The 19,376-nt window shown below is 36.0% G+C and overlaps 1 protein-coding gene across 1 annotated transcript in view; it reads right to left on the bottom strand.

Moving 5' to 3' along the window:
* cacna1fa (calcium channel, voltage-dependent, L type, alpha 1F subunit a) overlaps positions 1-19,376 on the bottom strand; it is a 39,968-nt gene that overhangs the window by 4,924 nt on the left and 15,668 nt on the right. Inside the window, exons 23-44 of the mRNA XM_067393983.1 lie at positions 18,200-18,306; positions 17,997-18,084; positions 17,642-17,749; positions 17,343-17,395; positions 17,106-17,252; positions 16,818-17,019; positions 16,543-16,701; positions 14,586-14,696; positions 14,350-14,433; positions 14,136-14,156; positions 11,618-11,749; positions 11,465-11,530; positions 11,262-11,353; positions 10,979-11,138; positions 10,067-10,194; positions 9,848-9,944; positions 9,214-9,316; positions 8,865-8,966; positions 8,652-8,776; positions 7,389-7,499; positions 5,267-5,568; positions 55-378 (exon numbers count right to left, since the gene is read on the bottom strand). Of these exons, the coding sequence (XP_067250084.1) occupies positions 55-378; positions 5,267-5,568; positions 7,389-7,499; positions 8,652-8,776; positions 8,865-8,966; positions 9,214-9,316; positions 9,848-9,944; positions 10,067-10,194; positions 10,979-11,138; positions 11,262-11,353; positions 11,465-11,530; positions 11,618-11,749; positions 14,136-14,156; positions 14,350-14,433; positions 14,586-14,696; positions 16,543-16,701; positions 16,818-17,019; positions 17,106-17,252; positions 17,343-17,395; positions 17,642-17,749; positions 17,997-18,084; positions 18,200-18,306 (2,822 nt within the window). The remainder of the gene's footprint in view (positions 1-54; positions 379-5,266; positions 5,569-7,388; positions 7,500-8,651; positions 8,777-8,864; positions 8,967-9,213; positions 9,317-9,847; positions 9,945-10,066; positions 10,195-10,978; positions 11,139-11,261; positions 11,354-11,464; positions 11,531-11,617; positions 11,750-14,135; positions 14,157-14,349; positions 14,434-14,585; positions 14,697-16,542; positions 16,702-16,817; positions 17,020-17,105; positions 17,253-17,342; positions 17,396-17,641; positions 17,750-17,996; positions 18,085-18,199; positions 18,307-19,376) is intronic.

Genomic DNA, 19,376 nt, shown 5'->3' with positions numbered 1-19,376 from the left:
TGGGGCAATGAATTATTTTTGTGCATTATGGGTAGTAAAACATTTCCTACTCACCTATCATGTGAGACAGCACTCTGAGGGACCTCCTTGTTGACAGCACCTTGCTCTGCAGGGTATGACATCTCTGTAACTCCTCCTCCTATGACTCCTCCTCCTGTGACTCCTCCTCCTATGACTGCTCCTCCTATGACTGCTCCTCCTGTGACTGCTCCTCCTGTGACACCTTCACCTCCACTTGTGACTCCTTCCATGGCTCCTCCTGTGACTGGTCCTCCATCTCCTTGTGGAACGACGACCCCTTCTGTGACTCCCCCATTTTGCATTCCTCCATCCGGTGATGGGGAAGGAATATAACCACAAGCTCTAGTTGTATCAGTCCTGAATATGAGAATTTAATAAAAAATACATTAAGATCATATAAAAAAAAACTCTGGAACTCTGGAATTTTCTTGAATTTCTTCAAATACCTTTTGAAAGTATGAAGAACATTCCTGTTACCTGCATTTCTTCATGCTAACTGAAATAAGCCAATGCTACAATGGCTGATAAATCATGTTCAAAGTCAAAGTTTCCCTAAAGGCTGGAATACACTACACAACTCAATCTGAGACAAAATCTGAACATACTATAAAACACTATACATCATATACTTTTTAATATGCTTTAAGACAAACCATGTGCAAATTCATAAGTAAACAAGATTACTGAGTATTTTCTGTTTAAAACTGCAGTGATCTAAAACGCAGTTGGAAATTGCTGGTATTTGTGACATCACAAGCTACCTTGTAACCAATCACATCAACATGCAAGCGGGCTTTAGCATATCATTAAAGGTGCTAAAGAGGATATTTTCGTCGACTGAGAAAACAAAGACAAAGTTTTTGAAATGAGCGCATGCGTAAGAACAACCCCCCTCCTTCACAGCTTCGAGGGAACGCCTCCCAAAACTCGTGCACTCGAGTATTAGAACACGAGTGTTTACCACCGGCATTCACTGTGTCGTGTTAGTGGATTCATTATGCCGGACTCACCGCAGGTAACTGATCGCGTAAATGATTGGCTGATGTTTTTAAGGCCCTACCTTGTGCACAGATGATGTATATTAATATTATTAATTTCAGTGCACCTAATAAATAGTCTTTTATCAGTTAGTAAAGACAGTTTCAAGTAATATTGCAAAAATGTATAAAACAAAAAATCCTCTTTAGCACCTTTAACCATGACTGCTCTGAAGCAGGACAGTCTCAAGAGAGGCCATGTTATCCCAGTATATTTTTCTGTTGATGTAATATAGCGAGTGTTAGCGGGTGTTCTCCTCTGACGTTCTGAGTTGGTCAAAGCGTTTCTAAGGATACTGATTTTTAAAAGGCAGCTGTCTAACTCAGATGGCGAAAGGGAACATGGTTTGTGTAACATTAGCAACACATTACTAGCATCTGTTTGATAATGTCGTAAAGCAAAAGGCTAATCATATTAATTACCGTCATGCAGGGGCGTAGTTTGCGGGGGGGGGGGGGGGGGATGTGTTGGTAACCCCCCCAATATTCAAATCCATCAGTTACGACCCCCCCAATATGAAACATGAAAATCACAGTAGATCTAAACTAACATATGTATAATTCATTTATTTTGTAACAATAATTTTGTTTCTAATCGAATATGAGTTTGTCATAATAAATGAGTCAAAAAAATACCCCCCTTCCATTGAACCCATTGGTAACGCCCAACCAATGCGCGTTGCACTTTCACCAATACAACGCGAGTGGAGCTCTGAATGGAGAGCATGGGTAGCACCAAAAAATGAAGAGAACCGTTGCCCAGCCGACTATATTAAACTTCTGTTCAAAGAGGGACGTTAAAAAGAATAAAGCATGTACTGCGAAGGAGGTTTGAAAACATCGTAATAACTAAGTACACTCCACATATATTTTAGCTAGCTAATCCATTGCTATTTAGCCATAACTATCAGTGTAACTGTAACCAGTTACTAAAACAGCCATCTGTTTTGTTACTTCATTTTTCAATAGTATCTTATCAATGACAAAAGTATTCACATCAGTGTTTGTTTTCTTCCTTAATTAATCTGATTTTGAACGAATTGGCTTAATGAACGATTTAAGTAGCCAACTCATTAAAACGTTGAATCGCTGCCACCTACTGGCGTTTTCAAATTTTAACATAATTTCTTTCTTTTTAGAATCACTCCGTTATGTTAGAATTTGATGAATGGTTATAGATAGATTGATAGATAGATGGATAGATGGATGAGGCAAGGGTGTAGAGTTACATTCAAGCTATTTTAAGGCATTAAATACATTTTTTCACAGGAAAAAATGTTTAAATATGTCATTTTGGTGATCAAAGATGAATTTAAGAGATAAAATTGACTACAGGGGGAATTTAGTAGGTAAACTGGTCATCATACACTAAACCAGTGGTTCCCAACCCTGTTCCTGAAGGCACATCAATATTTCAGATAAGGGAGACATCCAAAATGTGCACTGTTGGTGTGCCTCCAGGAACAGGGTTGGGAAACACTGGACTAAATGACTGAGGATCACGATTACCAGACTTTCAAGTCATTAAAAACACAACAAACTCATGCAGAAATGACCTTGCTAGGAGATGCACAACAAATTAAAACAACATGTATTCTAAAATCAGCTGAAAATCTCAAACATATGTGATATCTTCCGACTGGATGGAATCAAGAGTTTGAAGCTAAAAAAAATCAGAGTCTGTGCCCATCATACACTGTGATTTTCTGCAAAATCTGCTGACTGACTGACTTTCAGCAAATAACATTGCAGCACCCTGCAAATCAGGGCAAAAATCCTAACTTTGACAGTAAATGTTACAATGTACTGCCTAAAAGCATATTAACACAGAGTGTGAATTTTCACCACATATTTTGATATGAAAAAGACTACTGAGCCATGTGTCCAGTACTGACACTCAAGATATATTCAGAGCTGAGACTTTAAGTCTGAGTTAAAGGAAACATTAAAAAGCTACAGCAGCAACCAGCAGCTAAACAAAGCAGTTAATGACAAATTGGGAATGTGTTCTGCTTACATTATGCCATACCACGAGAATGACTACATAGTTTTGTTGTCACATTGCTCTTGGTGTGAATGTGCCTTAAAGTGATAGTTCACCCGAAAATTAAAATTCTGTCATCTTTTACTAACTCACGATGACAACACCGTTTTCTCCAGTGCTGATATATAGATAAATAAACTAAATTAATAACTATTGATTTTTACAACGGAATGAATCAATGCTGAATTTATTTAAGCAGGACAATGATACCATTTTCTTCTGGAGCTGCTGTGCAGTCAAAATTATTTGGCAGTTATCACTGTAAAGCTGCTTTGACATTATCAAATAAAGGTGACTTGACTCGACTCAACCCTCCTGACGTTCCAAATCTGTATCACTAACACTACCGTTCAAAAGTTTTGGGGCTGGTAAGATTTTTTTTTAATGTTTTTGAAAGAAGTCTATCATACAATTTATTTGATCAACAAAACAGTACTATTAAGAAATTTGATTGAAAAATGAACTGTTTTATATTTAAAATTTTCAGCAGCCATTACTCCAGTCTTCAGTGTCACTGGTGTTCCTTCAGAAATCATTCTAATATGATGGTTTGGTGCTCAAGAAACATTTCTTGTTATCAATATTGAAAACAGTTGTGCTACTTAATATTTTTGTGGAAACCATCATTATTGTTTTTCAGGATTCTTTGATGAATAGAAAGTTCAGTGGAACAGCATTTATTTGACATTTATATGTCTTTACTCTCACAGTAAAATCAGACTGATCCCAGATTTTTGAATGTTGGTGTACTTTCTACAGTAATTAGTACTACTAATTCTTCAGTAATTAGTAGTACTAATTATTTAACGATTTTTTTCTTCGGTTACACTTTAGACATTCTACAAACTGTATGTAACTTTAATGAGAGTTAGTTGAGTGTAGTTGTAGAGTATTAGTAGACTGTTAGTAGACTGTTACAATAGGGTTAGTCGACTCGTCAGGGATTTTAATTTTTGCGTGAACTATCTCATTAAATTGTAACCTGTTACTTCATAGGGCCGGGGTTTTCAGATGTCCCTGCAGTTACTCCAGGGGGTCATGATGTTTCAAAATACTAATTTGCTAATAGTAATAACTGAAAGAAAGTATTATAGAATGTTTTAATGGTGGTTAATGTTTTTGATGAAAGATACTGTAAATTGTTCCTGAGAAAATTGACGGTTATACTGGGTTTGACTGAGAGATTACTGGGTTTGTAAAGGTTGAAAACACCAGCCATACTCCTATTTTAGAATACACTAGAGAGCATGAGATCTACATGGCATGTCTATCAAGCTTGGCAAGCATTGCAACTCCCCAAAATTACTTGCCGTATTTTCAGTTTCTATAATGTTAAATTGCAAAGAAAATGTGTTTTTGCATCATCTGAAAGCTGTAAAGCGATTTGTGAACTGACAATTATCAAATTACAGGCCTTTTACAACAGATTAAAACATTGGGTCTCATTCATGAAACATATATTCACATATTTACTCGTATATTTACGAGTGATTTGCGCGTAAAGAGACCTTCCCGAAATCTCTTCTCCTGATTCACAAATACTTTGTAAACATCAGAAGTGATAGTGAAATGTGTGTGTGAGTTTTAATGAATTCCAATCAGGCCATCCATTTGGGGCCATTAGTTTGCCCAGCCCTATTGAAATCAATTAATTATTTGATTAAAGTGCTCCGTTTGCAGATGCTATTACTGGCTCTCACAATAAAAGTAAAAAGAAAAAACGTATGTAATTACTATATATAATATTTTTTCAAAACGCTGTGTAATGTACCTTATTAAGGTGAATTAAAATGCAGCCTTATTAATGAGCAAAACGTTCGGATGTTAAACGCACTATTTACGCGTGGCTGGGAGCAGGTGTAGATTTCTTTCATACCAACTAACATTTGGAAAATACGAACATTTTAATGCATCCGAAAATTTACGCCAGAACCACTTTACACACGATTTACACAAAAATTCGTTCCGCTCATGTTTCATGAATGAGACCCAATAAGTTTTGTCTTGGACAAAATCTGACCAAATACCCCATCCTTCAGTCAAAATTCCTCTAAACAGCTTTCAGGTACTGAGACTACAGATCAAGCCATTAGAGTTCTCTACATTTAGAAGAGTAGCTTCTAATTATACAGTTATAATTCTATTCTTTTGTCTCTTATCTTAGTGTGCTGCTTGCCTTGGGTTGGTATTCAGTATCCACAGTGGGGTGAGTTTGCTGTGACTTGAGGACCACCTGCTGGGCAGGGGAGACAACCTCTGAGGCTGATCAACTATCACTTCGTTTTCGGATAGGGCAGATGCCGGACGGGAGTCCATCAAGGCCTCCTCCAGCATTAAGCTCCCATTGCGTATTCTAGGTGGACGCTCAATGCTCACTGTGGTCTCGTCCAGATGGGGGGGCATAGGGGTGCTTCTGGGGGTAGACATAACTGGTGTGGGAGGAGCATCACTGAAGACACTGTCACTCTGTAGATGTCAAGAGAAACAGAATTAACTGTAGTTGCAGTGAGACTTGTCTATATATAGTTTTATAATGCATAAGGACACCTTAAAATCACAGTTGTAACTAATACAGTTGTAATACATTTTATTTTAAGTGTCCTTGTTACAGTATAATTATACAATTAAGCACTGAGCGATATTAACTAACAAATTGTACTTACTATAGTAAAGGGCGTTTGCAAAATATGCTGTATTTTTGTAAAATCATTCATCCATCCATTTTGCAAACCACACTGGTCCAATGTGGCTACAGCATAATATCATACAGGTATAAATTCCTTTTTAAGTGATTAGTAAATTGTTTAATTAAAGTTTATACGTAGTTTCCATGACAGAGTTCAAGATAAATATTTTTATCTTAATACTGGAGCTGCCAGTTTAAGTTTCAAATGATTATTAAACAGCAAGCACAAACTATATAAAAGTGGCAGCCCTTCCAGCACAGTTACTTTCCAAATTCACTCTCATTTTCATTCACTCCCTCAAGTGGACTATAGTTAGTGGGGTATAGTAGGGAATAGTGAATGAGGTTCGAATTTGAACACAGCATCAGATCTTAATCAGAGACGACAAATTAGAAACACCAAGGTAGGTGTCAATTTAAATGTATGCCAGAAGTCTTTTTTAAATTAAGAATTAAAAATAAGTATAAAATAATAAACATTAGCAGCCTATTATAAATGGGCTAAAATCAAAAAACTTTAAAAGTAAAATTATAATTATAATAAATATTAGTATGATAAATAAAATCTTTATTATTATTTAATCTTTACTATTCTAATGCAAATTGATAACTTTAACAAATGCATAGACAATCAATTAACAATCTTGGATATTTACAGTAGGTCTACTTATGGTAGTTCTGTCTGTCTTTGACAGTTTTCGTGAAAAAATAATTACCATTTGGAGAAAATAAAATACTATGAAAATATATTTAGTGATGACTTTTTTCCCATTTGATTTAGTTTAGTTAATTTTGTATCAAATACAATGTGATTTTCGTTGATCGAGATCTGGCAGCAACAGCATTTTTTTCACTTGGGTGAGTGATTCGAGGACAGCTTTCCCCACGCATGAAGTCCACCATTTGACAGCAAACCAATGAGAATGCGATACATAACAACAGAGCGTAGGCGCCAAAGCTGCTGTGGATCCGCTTACCCCAAAACCTCCGCAACTGGCAGGTTTGAAGAAAATTACCGTCGTTTGGCAAATAAATAAATGACGGACAGTTACATACGTAGGCCTACTACCAAAATTTTAACACATAAGGTTTATGGTACACCTCAAACAAGGTGGATTTTTTTTATAGTGTTAATATTAATTAGTGAAACCACGAATGGCTTAGGTATGCAAAGCATTCGCAGCTTATATGAACTACACGCCCCTGGTTAGTACATCTAATGTGTGACAAGGACACTGTAAAATAAAGTGTTACCCTTTTTATTTTATATTTACAGTTTAAAGTGCCCCTATAATGCTTTTTGGAACATTACTTTTCACATATTGTGTAATGTAGCTGTTTGTGAATGTAAATGTAAGGTCTGCAAAGGTTCAATGATCAAAATGCATTATAAATGGAGTTATTGTTCTTCAAAAGAAGGAATCAATTCTGAATTCTTGGATGCATGTAAACCAATTGTAGGAGACCTCCAAAACAAAATTAGGAACCTTTAAAATATAATTGGGGCACTTTAGATTAAGGTTTATTGACGGTTTATTGATCTGGCATGCTGACGGTTAGTTTAAAGCACACTCAATTAACTATTCCCAAGTGTTCTCACCCTGAAGAACTCATCTTCTTCCATCATCTCCCCCTCCAGCACTTCCTCATCCTCCATCGCCATAGCCAGACGCATCTCTGGGGCCAAATCCTGTAGTGTGCGTAACCCAGCCTGGACCACACAAGATGAGAGTCATGTCAAATCCAGTGATGCTAAAAAAATTAATCTACCTGCACTAGAGTTGCACAGAATGCTGCAAAAATTATGTAGTATGAGAATATTGAGCTCATACTCAAGGAGGGAAAAAGGCCCAAACTGAGCAAAAATATGCAATTTGGTAGCTTATATTTATATGGCAAAAAGTAAGATGAAATTCCATTAGCTTGTGGAGTAAATCAATGAGATCTTTATAAGAGTATAGCAGATTACTTGTATAAAATAAATAGAAATATTAGTTGTCACTCTATATCACCCACATTATGACTTAGTAAGATTGTTTAAATTCTTAATTTTATGATCAAAGCTCTGTATTTCTAATTGTTGGGAGCAAAAATATAATGTAATCGTCATTCAGAGATATTTAAATAAACTTTCTCAATAGCCTGTTATGTTATATTTGATGCTTACATTTTAACATGATTTTTCTAAAAATTATGTATGGATAATCAAGTAAACCTAAGCTGCTTTATTTCAGTAAGTGTTCATTTTGAAATATTACTAAAAATATGGTATTTTAATGCTTTCCTTATAAACAAAGAAAAACAAAACAAAACAAAACGTGTACCACAACTTGAAGGTGGACTGTTTTAGAATAATATTAAAAGACCTTTTACTTACTAAAAAGCATAATCAATGAGAAAACAGAAGGCATGTTGTAGATTGTGTACAACAGGTTTTTCAGGAAACTTTTGATCATGTTGATAATTTAGAGGCCTTAGAAATTTCCATTAATTGATTGTTGTTACTTTAAAAAATACTCAATGTATTAAAGAGGTCGTCTGAAATGACATGCACAACAACATAACATGAGCATGAGTTACAGTGAAGAAAAAAGATTCACTTGAAATAAGAAGGTTTATGCTTCCCAATTCAGCTTTAATTTATTTGAATGTGTCCATTTGAGCAAATTAAGTTAACTGTTATTTTCTTGCTCAAATATGTTGTTTATGCTCAGAAATAGTTCTAATTCTATGACTCCCTATTTCCTGCACATAAACGGCCTTTTGTCTTGTGTGGACTAGACATGATGTCACTGAAAAATGAAAAGTCAAGAAAAGACCACACACACACACACATACTCAGACAACTGTCATAATTCATTACCTGTAGAGAGGCTGACTTGTCCTTGCCTTTCTTCTTCCTCTCTTTCTCCTTTCGCTTACGAAACTTTTTAAAGTAGTCCTGAATCAGAAAGCTGGCATAGAACTTTCCTGCAGTTACCTCATTCCCTAAAACATAGAGAGATGGATTTTGGTGTTATATATATGGTGATGGCTGTCCACATTAAGCATGTAAAGACTATAAGACATACTATACCTGCAGGGGGAGGTATAACTTCATCCAGGAGTTTGGGTTTAGTGCGTTTCCAGATCTTTTTAATGATAGCTCTCAGCTCCTCATTCTGCTGGTCAATGGGGCCTGTGTTGAACGGAAAGGTACTGTATTACTGTATTTAGCATAGATAAAGGCTTCATTTTTGCTGTAGTGTTTGTCAAAAATCATACAACATAGTCTTTTAATCAACAAGTATCATACTTTTCCATAGAAAAGTTTAATTTATGGAAGCAGTTACTCACAACATTCTCACTTGTACATGTCAGAATTGACAGAAGTAAGTGTATTGTATTGTATGTTAGTGAGTTTGTATGTATGTGCAGAAGTTCACCATCTGTTTTAATCTTGAGTGAAGTTCTAACAAGAGCAAACAAGGTGGCATTGAAGGACACAGTGCCATCAGGATGGAGAGGGACATTCATAGCAACCAGTCTCTGCCAAAGAGAAAGAGAGAGATGGGCAGAGAGAAACAGAAAAGTGTAGATATGAATGGTTGCCAGGACACTGCTAAGTTGTTAGTGTGTTCTGGGTGGTTGCTAGGTGGTTGTTTACTGGGCCTCACAAGTCTCTATGATAATTTGGTCTCTACATATATTACAGTTCAATATTTGGGGTTTTAAAAATGAATTGTTTTATTAAGCAAGGATGTATTAAATGAATCAAGAAGACTTTTATATTGTTACAAAATATTTCTGTTTCAAATAAATGCTGTTCTTTTAAACTTTCTGTTCATCAAAGAACCCAGAAAGCAAAATGTATCATGCTTTTCACAAAAATATTAAACAGCACAACTGTTTTCAACACTGATAATAATAAAGGTTTTTTTGAGCACCAAATCAGCATATTAGAATGATTTCTGAAGCCTGGAGGCTTGGGTTCCCACTAAAATGTAAGTATACAGGACTTTTTTTCAGCCATTTCATTTCATTGTTCACCAGTTAAAGTACAAATCCAAATGTCCTTACCCTACATGCTACTCGATGTGGACAGAGTTTTCCAAAGCCCAGCGGAGGCTGAATTCTGCGCAGCATGGTGACTACATCTAGATGTTTAATCCTTCCCCTGATGCAAAGAGATGCAATAGTATTTATAAATGTAATTTACATACTTATTTAAGACTGTGGGATTTAGTTATGCTCTCATAAAAACAGACACAATGTATGTGGATGTGTGAAATCACTTACGTGGCTTCTGGGTCGTAATCTGACCAGACTCGTTTAAACTCATCAAGGTGATGAGTGCCTAGCACAGTCCAATCTCTGGTCAGATACTCAAAGTTATCCATGATGACAGCAATGAACAAGTTAATGATCTGAGAAAATGCAGATTAATCAATAAACAAATTTGTTTATTATTTTCAGAGATGGATTTTTGAAAGTTATATAGTTCCCTGAGAAACTTTATGTTTGCTCACAAAAGTATTGTATTTCCCCGAAAAACATTGCATTTGATAGAAAAAGCATTGAAGTTTTTCCTCCCACTTCATATCATTTCAATCACCAGTCAGCAAGAGAGTGCAAAACTTTTGCAAATTAAATTTCTAAGAAACACTGCTGATATTTGAAATCAACCCAAATAAACACACACCCAGTGTTGCCAAGAATTGGGCTACACTGTTGCCGTGGGTTGAAGCGACCCCACATAACATGATATTTAGCCTCTGTAATGCGAATTTTACTAAGGGAACCCCACCAAAAACGATTTTTCCTCCCGAAATGCGATTTTTATTGCGATTGAGCTTGTTTTGAGTAGTAATTGGGTGGGTTTTGTTGTGAAAACCTGGCAACCCTACACACCCCCCTCCCTTCATTGCTCATGCAATGCAAGAGTGAATGTCTCTTTATCATAGCTGAAGTGAAGCAAAATAATGCTTCGGAAGAAATAAACCAAAGATGATGAACGAACGACAGGGAAGAACAAAAAATGAATATACAATACACAAGTATACAAGCAAGATTTCATTGTTAGTCGCCAACAGCACACCAGCTCCAGACAAACATGCATGCAAATGGAAAAGTTTTGGGACTGGAACGCAAAGTTTCTGGGGGGAATGCAAAACTTTTGGGAGACAATGTTGTTGATGTTTTATCCCTTACCAGGAAGGCACAGAGTGCAAAGAAACTGATGAAATAGAGGTACGCCAGGTTGCTTCCGCAGCTGTACTCCTCCCCTGGCTCAATGTCAGACTCTGGGTCACACCGACGCCCTGGCAGTGCTGCAAGCATGATCTGCTGCCACTGTTCACCCGTTGCACATCTGGGTTTGAAGACACGCAACAAACTTTTACTTCAAACCATTTACTAACCAGAGAAAAAAAGCAGATCATTATCCAATCAAAGTCAAATATCAACCAGATGGCTAAGCCTGCTGTATTCCTACCTGAAAAGCAGCAGTACAGCCATGAAAAAGGTTTGGAAATTGTTGTTCCGACTGAGCTCAGTGTTGTCGTCTATAGCTATCTTCCCAAATGTCTGGAAACACAGCAAAGAAAGTTTAAACTTCCCAATCTGGAACGTTTCTCAAGTGAGTAGAGGAATAAGACAGTACATTGTACAGGGGACATCGTATTAAGATGAACCCACCTGCATTCCAATCACACCGTAGATGAAAAAGATCATCGCAATGAGTAGGCCGACATATGGCAGTGCCTGAAGGTAAGCAGAGAGACATGATACAAATAAGGGAATTGAGAATGAGGGAGTCTAGTAAGCTTGTTTGTTTTCTAAATTTCCCACCTGTAGAGATTTAATGAAGGTCCAAAGGAGGGTTCGAATGCCTTCACCTTTACTGAGCAGCTTGACTAGTCGCATAACTCGGAAAAGACGGAAAAAAGTGATGGACACTTTGGCGCTCTCCCCATCTTTCCCCTTTTGAAGTGGAGAAAGAGAAGGACATACAAAACATTAATGTATAATATCAAAAAGTCCAGTTAACAAGGTCCTTGATCATGTCAGTGGCACATTTCAACATGAATTTTTTGTGAAGCAGTCAAAATATAATGCAGTTGAGGTTTTGTTGAGGGACAGGCAATGAAAACTATACCAGGCCTGACAGCCTGTTTAAGTTTAAGGGTCAGAAAATGTGGAAAACTGGGAAATGGTCAAGAAAAGACAATCAAATGTTTAAAATAAATGAAATTGTTCTAGAACCTTCTATGTGTCACCACATGAACCAGGACCAAAGTTTCTTTATGCAAATTTCTATACAATGTCACCTTAACAGCACCATGAACTTGTGTTAGTCATGTCGGAAAGATCATATTTTTAAAAGATGAATGTGCATAAGCAACACCACAGTGTCTTAAAGGGGTCATGAATTGAGAAAACAAATTTTCCTTGAGATTTTGACTTATAACAAGTCATCATACTACAAGAATATAATGTAGGTTTCAGAATTGAAAGCTTCCTTGTTAGTCCAAAAACTGGTTTTATTTAAACCAAGCCCAGAATAGGACTGGTTGTGGAATGTGCCTATTTATTACATCATAGATAGGTGAAAGTAAGCCTGTGCAGAAGAAGATCAACGCATACTTCTACATTGTTACCACTGTAGCACTGGATTTGCAGAGAGCCTGAAGTTAAAAAAAACGATGCTGTGCCTGTGTCACTATTGTGATCGGCTACATGCTCATCACTGCAACCTTTCATGCCACAATCTCAATATAATGCTATAATCAACACTTTTCACAATTAGTAAACCTTGAGAACTGTAATAGTAAAAATGTGCTAAAAGTTGTTGAGAGTTCCACATGTAATACTTAGTTATTTTCTAGGGCTGTAACGATATGCGATATAAAACCGAAATCGCAATACGCAGGTCCACGAACCTGTATCGCGATGTGAAAAGGCAGAATCGCGACACACCCCTTCCAACTCCCAGAGTTATCCTTCCTGTCCAGATCCAATGCTACCACATTTTTAAATTACTATAAGTATTAGGGGTGTAACGATTTATCGTAGATGGTGTGTCTCAATCAGCTCTCTAGTTCAGTAAGTGTTTCTGGCACACATTGAATCTTGCAAGCAGGTTTAAACGTTTCTCATGTCAGTCTCTTGCATGGTTGCGTGAGAAAAGTCATGGCTTTCTTTCACCGCAGTGCACAGCAACAGCTGTGCTCACAGAAAAGCAAAAGACGCTTGCGATGTTTTGCTTTAAGAAGTTCTGTGGGGCCGTTCACATATTGCGTCTTTTCCACGTGCAAGTCAGTTATTATTTTCAAATGTAGCCGCGCGGCAGGCACGCTCATAATGGGATTGACGCGCATGCAATTCTCAACTTCGCAGGTCGTGTGACAAGAATCAACCGATCAGCTATGGCCTTTCCGTAACAAAACATCAAAAGCTCAGCCGAACAGCTGATCATAGCTGTACAGGGTGGTTTTTATATCTTATCTCCATCAATATATCTCGTAGTAAAACTAATGCAAGGGCTAGAAATCATTTATCCTTTGCAGAAACATCCTGATCCTCTTGGAGAGCTCAGTTCATGGTTGCATAGCAACGACCGACACCACGGGAGCGCAAGCGCTTTGGAAAGAAGGAGAAGCGGTGCAGCCGCTCCTTCCACACGTTTTTAGACGCGATATGTGAACGGCCCCGATTCATAATTCTAAGTTCATGTTAAATTTAACATTTTTTTTCAGTGACAGACAGCCCTATTCAACTGTTAATTTCAATACAGAAGGTTTTTATTAAACCTTAAAAATGTGATCTTGTATGGACAAGGAAAATTATTGAAATTTGTTAATGTTTTTTTAATAAATCTTGTTTGTTTCATTTTGTTCAAAATATCGTGATACGTATCGTATCGTGTACTCCGTATCGAGATACGTACTGTATCGTGACCTGAGCGTATCGTTACACCCCTATTATTTTCATATGCAAAGATGTTAGCCAATCACAGCAGTGGGCATTTACACTAAAGTCTCACAGCAGAAACGCCCCTTAAAACAGAGCGTTCGAATCAGAGGGCTAAAATCAGGGTAGGAAAAATGTTTGATGTAAAAATCATACTAACATTATAAGTGCACCCCAGGAAACATTATAAAATAATAAAATAATGCAGTTCATGATCCCTTTAATTAACAGAGGGAGTTATTTTCTGAGTTGGAAGTTTGGTAATTAAAAATAACGGAAGCAAGTTGGCAGCAAATTCTTATTGATCACAAATTCTTGTTGATGAACAATAAATATAAAGCAAGCAAGATATGAATATTTATTTAGCTGATTCATAAAATGACTGGCATATTCTTACCTCACCATGGCCGCCTCCACCCTGAACCAGTAACAGGACATTCCAAACGCACACAGGGGAGCAGGAAACATAAGATGTGACATGATAGAAATTGATAAGTGAGTGTGTGTCTAAGATAACAAATAGTATCTAAGTGCAATCATTGTCACACCAAAAGTTCACATGCATGGGAATCTCTCAGATCAGATAAAGTTTTAAAATAATAGCTACATACACTGAACTCTGCAATCATGATGTCCACCAAACTGCCCACCACTATAAGTGCATCAAAGGAGTTCCAAGCATCTATAAAATAGTGCTGTATAATCCAAAACAGAGAGAGAGAGAGCAAGGAAAGAGAGGAAAAAGCACAAACGTAAAGGCACTAACACATATAGACGTGTTATCAAACCATTGGAGCAAAACGAAAAGTGAAGTGACAGAGGAAACAAAGTGTCCTGCAAGTCTCACGTAAGGTCTCAGAGCCAGAAGTTTGACGATCATCTCAACAGTAAAGAGCGTAGTGAAGATCATGTTCAGGATGTCCATAACAAAGTTGAAGAGTTTGGACTGCTCATAGTGCTGTGGGGTCACAGTGATGTAATATCATTAGTGGACTAGACTACATGTGATTGGCTGCATTTTTATGCACAACCTTTCCAAAGGAACTTTACACTGAAATAAGGTACAATGTAGGATCAATTAGTTTTTCCATTTCTCATAATACAAATATACAGCATTTCAGCTTGAAACATTTCAGTGTTACTAAGGTCACCATAAAAATGTAAATAAATGTATAATAAAATGTATTTTAGTTTAATTTAGAGTGCTTTTTTGACTAACTCAAGTAGGATTTAAGTACAAATTTATATATAATTTCATAATTACCACTATTGTCTTTTAAATATGGGTAAAGTACACTGTCAAATATACAGTGCATCCGGAAAGTATTTAGAGCGCTTCACTTTTTCCACATTTTGTTATGTTACAGCCTTATTCCAAAAGGGATTCAATTCATTATTTTCCTCAAAATTCTACAAACAATACCCCATAATGACAACGTGAAAGAAGTTTTTTTGAAATCTCTGCAAATTTATTCCAATAAAAAACAAAAAAATTATATGTACATAAATATTCACAGCCTTTGCCATGACACACACCTGTCTATATAAGGTCCCACAGTGCATGTGGGAGGCACAGATCTGGGGAAGGATACAGAAAAAATTCTGCAGCACTGAAGGTCCCAATGAGCACAGTGGCACATCTTATATGGAAGAAGTATGGAACCACCAGCAGTCTTCCTAGAGCGGGTCGCCCAGAGCGATCGGGGGAGAAGGGCCTTAGTCATGGAGGTGACCAAGAACCCGATGGTAGAGTGGCCAGACAGAAACCACTCCTCAGTAAAAGGCACATGACAGCCCACCTGCAGGACTCTCAGACCATGAGAAACAAAATTCTCTGGTCTGATGAAACAAAGATTGAACTCTTTGGCCTGAATAGCAAATGTCATGTCTGCTTCACTGTAGGGATGGTATTGGCCAGGTGATGGGCACCTGTAATTGGTGCCAAAGGTGCTTCAACAAAGTATTGGGCAAAGGCTGTGAATACTTATGTACATGTGATTTTGTTGTTGTTGTTTTTATTTTTAATACATTTGCAAAGATTTCAAACAAACTTCTTTCATGTTGTCATTATGGGGTATTGTTTGTAGAATTTTGAGCAAAATAATGAATTTAATCCCTTTTGGAATAAGGCTGTAACATAACAAAACGTGGAAAAAGTGAAGCGCTATGAATACTTTCCGGATGCACTGTGCTGACAAGAATTTACAATAAACTAAAATATATAGTCATTCTATTGAACCTTGTATGTCATGTATTTAAAAATAATTTGTAATTATACATGTAAAATAATGAAGTTGCAATTTAGTACAATAAAAATATATCAACTTTAAATGTAATATTGATTAACACATTACAGATACGTGTGCTTTAGTATGTTAGTCAACACATCACAAGTATACTTCTTTTAAGGACGACAAAAAGAATATTAAAACAATGATTTAAAGAAAAACTTTAAAGTAAAATTTCTTTTGACATTACAAAATTCACTTTTTTATGTGTTCTTAAGTGTTAAGAAACAGTCATGGCCTTTTATTTCATTAATATTATATTTTTTGCTTGTAAAGTGTATATATATATATATATATATATATATATATATATATATATATATATATATATATATATATATATATATATATATATATATATATATATATATATATAGTTAAGATTGAAAGTACACTTCAAGTGGATATTCAATACAGTTACGCATGTATTTACAGTCCAGGCTGTATGTAAAAAAAAATGAAAGTCTATGGAATACCACCATTTAGATAGCTAAGTAAACATGTGTGTGTTTGTACCTGTACAGCCAGTGTGAGCGTGTTGAGCAGAATGAGCACAAACATGATGTATTCAAACTGAGAGGAATTGACGATCTTCCAAAACTTGAGTTGAGAGGGGTTTTTGGGTATGTAAATCTTTATTGGCTGAGCTTTCAATGCGTAATACACACATTGTCGCTGTGAGAAAAAGAGACATACCATGAGACCAAAAAAAAAAAAAAAAAAATCAAACGAAATATAACCTAGCATCACCTATTTATTATCCAATGAAATGGTCTTGAATTCAGACTAACCTGATTTTTGTTTAGTTCGCAGTTTTTAAACTCAGCCTCTCCTTGTTCACGGAAGGTGATGATGACAAAACCCACAAAGATGTTCATCATGAAGAAGGCGATGATGATGATGTAGATGATGAAGAAGATGGAAATCTCTACACGGTAGTTATAGATGGGTCCTCTGTTCTCTGCATTAGCATCAATGGCTTTGTACAAGAGCCTGTGAAATACAAAATAAAAAAAAGACAATTAAAGTTTGGAGGATTCAAAATAATTGCTGTTTTGTTGAATGATTCCCTCACTCACTGTGGCCAGCCCTCAAACGTAGAGACGGTGAATAGTGCAAGCATGCCCATCAGCACATTGTCAAAGTTAAAGTCGCTGTTCTCCCAAACTCTTTCCCTCACCATTGGATGGTTCATATCACCATCTTTGAACACCACAAAAGTGCCCCTGAAAAAAGTCACACACACAAGTCTCAGAAAACAACCAATTGAGTCATTGTAAGTGCATATTGAACGACTTTATGGCCAAACAACATACTTGCACTCTTCAGGTGTATGTTTCGCCTCATCAGTGCATCTGTAGAACCGGCCCTGCAAGAGGTACATTAATGTTATCCAGCATGAAAATACTGATTTAACTATTGATTAACATTAACTAATAGCCTGCACAGCCTAGGTGATGTCAACTTAAAAGGAAAAGTCAGGAGTGGACCAAGTTATTACATTTTAAAGAAAGACTGACTGATTAAAACTCTTTTCTTAAGGACTGATAAATCAGGAACATGCATTAAGAAGGTAATACATTTTAACATTACATTTTAATTAGATTTTAAGTACCTTGAAAAGCTGCACACCAATACAAGCGAACATGAACTGGAGGAGAGTGGTGACGATGAGGATGTTGCCAATAGTGCGGATGGCCACGAACACACACTGAATCACGCTCTGAAGACAAGCGGACAACACGACACTTTGTTCATGTTTGCAGCTCATGTGTTTCTGCATCTCAGAGCAGCTCGATTCACAGAACTCACTTTATAAATGTTTTTAATTAAACTGCACTAAAATATATTTCAATATTAATTTTATTTTTTTATATATTTTGCAGAACTAATGGTATTGGATGCTGTTTCAACACAGTCTGCTGGATAATTTGGATGTTAACCTTGATAAATGCATTGTGAGACTGTACCTTGAGACCCTTTGCCCTGTTGATGGCTCGAAGAGGCCTGAGCACTCGCAATACTCTAAGAATCTTTACCACAGAAATGGCACTAGAACTAAGTGCAGAAATGACAACAAATGAATGAATGAATGAATGAATGAATGAATGAATGAATGAATGAATGAATGAATGAATGAATGAATGAACTGAGTGATGGATGTAAAACTTACTGCAAGAAGAAAGAGGTGAGTGACACGCTGACGACCAGAAGGTCCAGAAGGTTAAAGGCGTTTCTGCAGAAGGAACCTTGATGAAGGAAAGCTCCATACACAGTCATCTAAACAAAACACACAGGCACACCCTGTCATTAATGTACACACTCAAAATGAAGGTTAACCAGAATGTTTAAACTTAACTCGATTTGTGGAATTGCATTCACTAGTCAAGTGAATATAATAACATGTAAAACTGAGAGGCAAAAACACTTGACCACTAAACTTACAGAAATCATTTCACTTTTAATGAGTGTTTTCTCAATATTGCATATCTAATCAACTGATGAACACATTACATTAACACATTATAATTATTATTATTTGAATTATCACTTAACCATTTATTACTGTCTTTTGAAGGCTTTGTCTTTCAAACACATTAAAATGCAAAGATTCATGTCATTTCATGTAGTTATTCCAAAACTTTCAGGTGAACCTCTTTTGACCTAATATATTTAATAATTAGCTCAATAATTTAACAACACATTCACATATTCATGTTTTTTTTTTTTTTTTTTTTTTTTTTTTTTTTAGGTCGATTAATGGACACAACATGTAGGTAAACAACTAAAATATTGAATCTTTTAAGTATGTGTTGATTTGTTTTTATTTATTTTCATTTGACATTTTTATGATTTAGTTAATTATTAGCTTTTCATGAACTCACAAACCACAGTTTGGGAAACTGGAAAAATTTAATGCCCTTCATATTGTGGAATATATTTTCTCTTTCTCTTTATATTTTTATATCAATATGGTATCAATAAAATTGTCCTATTCAAATTAATATGATAAATTAGTTAGGTCAAAAGTAATCAAAAAGTAGTCAGAATACAATGTGCAATGTAACATATGATGATTTTCAATCTTTTCAAACAAGCAAAAAATATAATATTAATTAAATAAAAGGCCATGACTGTTTCTTAACACTTAAGAACACATAAAAAAGTGAATTTTGTAATGTCAAAAGAAATTTTACTTTAAAATTTTACTTTAAATCATTGTTTTAAGAATTTCCAATCTGTGACACTACAATTTGTAAGTAATCTACCCAGCACTGGCAAAAGATGTATCCCACTACTAGAAAAGATAAAAATCGGTTTGGAGAGAGAATTTAGCTGTGCATAGGATG

This window comes from Chanodichthys erythropterus, chromosome 9 (genome assembly GCF_024489055.1).
Source record: "Chanodichthys erythropterus isolate Z2021 chromosome 9, ASM2448905v1, whole genome shotgun sequence".
In the NCBI taxonomy this organism is placed as follows: domain Eukaryota; kingdom Metazoa; phylum Chordata; class Actinopteri; order Cypriniformes; family Xenocyprididae; genus Chanodichthys; species Chanodichthys erythropterus.
This window is presented reverse-complemented; position numbering and strand designations above follow the sequence as displayed.